This window comes from Setaria italica, chromosome V (genome assembly GCF_000263155.2).
Source record: "Setaria italica strain Yugu1 chromosome V, Setaria_italica_v2.0, whole genome shotgun sequence".
NCBI lineage: Eukaryota > Viridiplantae > Streptophyta > Magnoliopsida > Poales > Poaceae > Setaria > Setaria italica.
This window is the reverse complement of record NC_028454.1, coordinates 31,574,795-31,578,798: the sequence shown is the minus strand read 5'-3', so window position 1 is coordinate 31,578,798 and position 4,004 is coordinate 31,574,795. Positions and strand designations below refer to the sequence as shown.

General features: G+C 55.0%; 1 protein-coding gene across 1 annotated transcript; it reads right to left on the bottom strand.

Annotated features, from left to right (window-relative positions):
• Nucleotides 1-2,424: 2,424 nt before the first annotated feature.
• On the bottom strand, nt 2,425-4,004 carry LOC101781771. Its single transcript, XM_004969315.4, has one exon. The coding sequence runs from the start codon at nt 3,578-3,580 to the stop codon at nt 2,753-2,755; it is 828 nt and encodes a 275-aa protein (XP_004969372.1). The 5' UTR covers nt 3,581-4,004; the 3' UTR covers nt 2,425-2,752.

Genomic DNA, 4,004 nt, shown 5'->3' with positions numbered 1-4,004 from the left:
TCAACGGATTGGACATGTTGCTTACAAGCTGGACTTACCATCACACTACAAAATTCATTCTGTAGTGCATGTTTCTCAATTAAAGGGGCACATCACTCCATCTACCCTAGTTAGCTCTGAGTTGCCAGCAGAAGTTGAAAATCAAGTCCAGAAAGTCCATACCACTGGACCACATACTACTGACTAGGGGATCGTCTGCTGTTTCCCAAGTATTGATCCACTGGTCAGAAATGTCAGCTTCTTTAGCCACTTGGGAGGAAATTAATGATCTACAGCGGTGTTACCCTGAGGGCAGTCCCAATGGGAGAAACCAACCTAGTTTCCATAGTCTAGGATATTGTATCAAGAAATCATCCTTCACAATGCAACTTTTTTATCTAGAGTCTAAACAAAAATCCAACCAATCATTCTCCCTTCTAGTACCAGATCCTCTGTGCATCATGCAAAGGAGCTCGAGTGATGGGTAGCAGCGGTGCAAGCGCAAAGGATTCGACAGTAAGTAAGAAGAAACTACTTGGGTCTCCCCAATGCAGATTCGCTGGTTTCTTGACCCATTGGTGCGTGTGAGGACTTGATTTCCTCTCTAAGAAATGGTTTCTCTCTCTCCATAATAAATCTACTGCCACATCAGCAAATTACTTAGTTAGCATGATAATTAAGAGGGATAGAAACTATCATCAATGTCACATTGGAACTGCCCTGATGCTCCGGCTTGGGGGCAAGCTGGATTTCGTGAGGAGGTAATGTCATGACCCTGCAGTATTCCACGAAGACTAGAGTAGTAGCAGGAAGTGGCTAGGCTAAGAAGAGCAAGCGTATGTGCAGTTGGACCGATGGGCTGTGTGACGAGGTATTGGCGTGTGTACTAGGCTGGAGCCCATGTGAGATGTGCTGTAAATCCTGGTGTAATCCTGTGTGAAGACATTGAGCAATAACAGAATTCATAACCGAATCCTCATTCCGTTCTTCATGTTCTCGCTTCTTCTTCCTCCCGAACTCTGTTCTTCCTCTTATTCCTTCCGGATATCCCCTCCTGTGATTGAGCGTAGGTCCATAGGGATCGATCGCTCGGCAGTCGGCAGCACCCGTTGCGCGCTAGCGGGCAGCGACGCGCGCATGACGGCATGAGCGCCCCCCAAAAAACCGCACTAGGCGCGTGCGCTAGCTACTACCAGTGGTGCCGGCACCGGCGCTTGCTTGTGCGCTCTAGCTAGCTCGCAGGATGAGTGCAAACGCTAGTAGCGCCTTGCCACCAACAAATGGCTGGCTCACTACTCAACGGAGACAAAGAAAAGAAGAGAAAAAAAAATAAAAGGCATTGTTGGATTTGGATGGTGAGGCCTCCGTGTTAGCAGCTACTGCTAGCTTAGCTCCGCCTGGGGTTACGAAAAAGAAACGGAGCAAAACGATTCCTCGAAACCGAGAGAATAAAGGGGGCGCTTTAACAAACCAGCGGCTCACTGTTACGTGTGTGGCTGGCTCTGGGCCTCCGGCTCGCGCTGTCGCGCTCCTGTGGATGCTCGTCGCCGTCGCGCCCCGTATACACGACGGGGCCCCATGGATGAGGATGGGCGCGATAGGAGACGGTGCCGGACCCAAGCCAAAACCACCTCTTTCGGAAGAGGACTAGAGGAGTTGGTGAAGGAGCCGGTGGAATTATTTGATGCCGGATTCATCTGGTGATGTCCCTGTCAACATCTGATAAGAGGAGATAATAACCGGACATGGCGTGCGCGTCTTTTGTTTCATCTCGTAACCAAGTTAGCATTGGACGCGAACAGGATGTGGGATTCGGTACCACACAGCAGGGATAAGTTCAGACCTCGGAGCATATTGTGTACTACCATGGTTGCTTCAATTTACAGAATTAGAGCAAGAAACAAAGAGAAAGCAGAGAAAGCTAGAGACAGACAACATTCAGCAACCAAATACAGGTAAAAGAGTGGCCAAGTGGGGAAATGGCGTGCTTGGCAATGGGATAGCAACAGCAACCAGATTCTTGCTCGTTGTGGTACTAGTACGTAGTGGCAGGAGACACGATCAAGAGAATGTGTCGCCTCGCATACCCATAAACGGGAACTGTTCTCCGAACGACTATCTGAAGAAGAAGAAGCGTAGAAAACTTTGTGGAGATCGTTGACATCATAGGCTACCTGTATTGACGTATTAACAGGTTGCTTTCTGGGAATTAACATGAAGCATGTGTATTAAGGAAACTTGAACTTTGTCTACCACATACATCACCACCCGTATGGCTGTATTGCACTACGCGACGCAGTATTAAAATCAACCGTCGCTGCCGCTGACGCAAACCAGAAGAGGTACCAAATGCGGACGGCGACAATAACGTACTCGGATGCTAGCTTGTCTAAACTGAATTCTCTCGCAACCAAAAACAATCAGAGACATTGTACTAATTGTACGTGCAGAGAAACACGAGCCAGATTATGAAAACGAATAAACAAACCAGAATGACACCGGCTGTGCATGAAGCGTGCAAAAAGAACAAACAAGTATCAGTACATAGTACTCAACCATTACCTTCTTTTGCCCTTTTTGACATGCCAATGCAAACCCCATTCTTGAGGTCGTGCTATTTCTGTACTGCTAATCCTATTTACCCAAGCCAATAATTTAGAGAGAACACGACGATTTACTTCTTCTGTATAAACTGTAAAACCAGTATAGGAGTAGTAGCCAGTATGCACAGAAAGCAAGCAAGCAAGGTAGGTCCGTCGTACGGACGGCTTGATTAGAACGGGTGATAGCTTCGGCGCAGCCCGCTGACGTTGGCGAACAGCCCGACAAGCTCTTGCCTGTACGGCAGATACGAGCGCCTCCGGCTGCCGCCGCCGCCGCCCCCTCTGCCGTGATATCTCAACTGATGGGCCGCGCCGCCGCCGCCATCGCGGACTCTGTTGCTGCCGCCGCCGCCTTCCTCCTCTTCCTTGGTACCAGGAGGCGGTGGCGGCGTCGGCTCCGGATCGGCGGCGGCGGCGGTCAGGAACACGAACTTCTCCTTGCCGTCGCTGTGGCTCCGGCCGACGAGGCGGTCGCTGATGCGGCGCCAGCGGAGGACGGACCCCGTGGAGCCGCTCTTCCGGCACCGCCGCGGGGACGCCGGCGCCGACGCCTGCCCGCCTGGCGCCCACAGGCAGTAGCTCTCCGGCGGCACGCCCTCCAGCTCCTCGTCCGCGGCGGCTGAGGCCCCGCCGTCGCCGTCGTCGTCATCGTCTTCGTCGTCCTGTTCCCGCCACGCCCGCGCGCTCTCCGACCGCCCGCCGACGTCCTGCTGCCGCGCGCGGAACTCCCGCTCCTCCAGCAGGAGCCGGCCAAGCGGCACCCGCACGGTGGCCGTCGCCGGCTCGTGTTCCCCCGCCGGCGCCTCCCCCGGCGCCGCCGGGGGCGGGGACGGCGGCCGGCCGAAGATCGGGTACACCGGCACGATGCACGCGTCGGCGGGGAGCGGCGGGGCGGGGAAGCTGAACCCGTCGTCGTCTTCGTGATCCTCCACCTCGACCTCACTGGGTGGAGGAACCTCCGGAAGGTTCTGGGGGGGACCCTGGCCCGTGTCCTCCATGAGCGATCTCCCCTTGCTTACTCCCGCGGCTTCCGAGACTTTTTGCGGCCCCGGTTGATTGGCTGCGCTCCCCTGATTTTTTCTATTTCTTTCACGGCGTGAGGCGGTGGCGGCGCGAACAGAGAGGGCGGTGGCGGGCGGGGTGAATGGGCGCTGGGACGGACGGGGAGGAAGATAAGGGGCGCTCTCCGTGCCGCTGGCCAGTGGGCCGCGTCACGGGAGTGGGACCATAGTGTCAGTTGTTGACTGCGACGCCATCGATGTGGGTCCGGGGTGCGGTACACGTGTCGGCCCGGGGGTACGGCGCGCAGGGCTGGGGGCCGAGAGGTGTGGATAGGAGCGGCGGCGCAGCGGTGGTGGCAGTTCTAGAAGGCAGGAGGGAACGCGAGTGGAATGTGGCAGCACGCGAGCTGGAGGGATACGC

What these genes read in the sequence shown, in the direction of transcription:
- LOC101781771 (XM_004969315.4), bottom strand. Translation starts at nt 3,580, where the DNA reads ATGGAGGACACGGGCCAGGGTCCCCCCCAGAACCTTCCGGAGGTTCCT.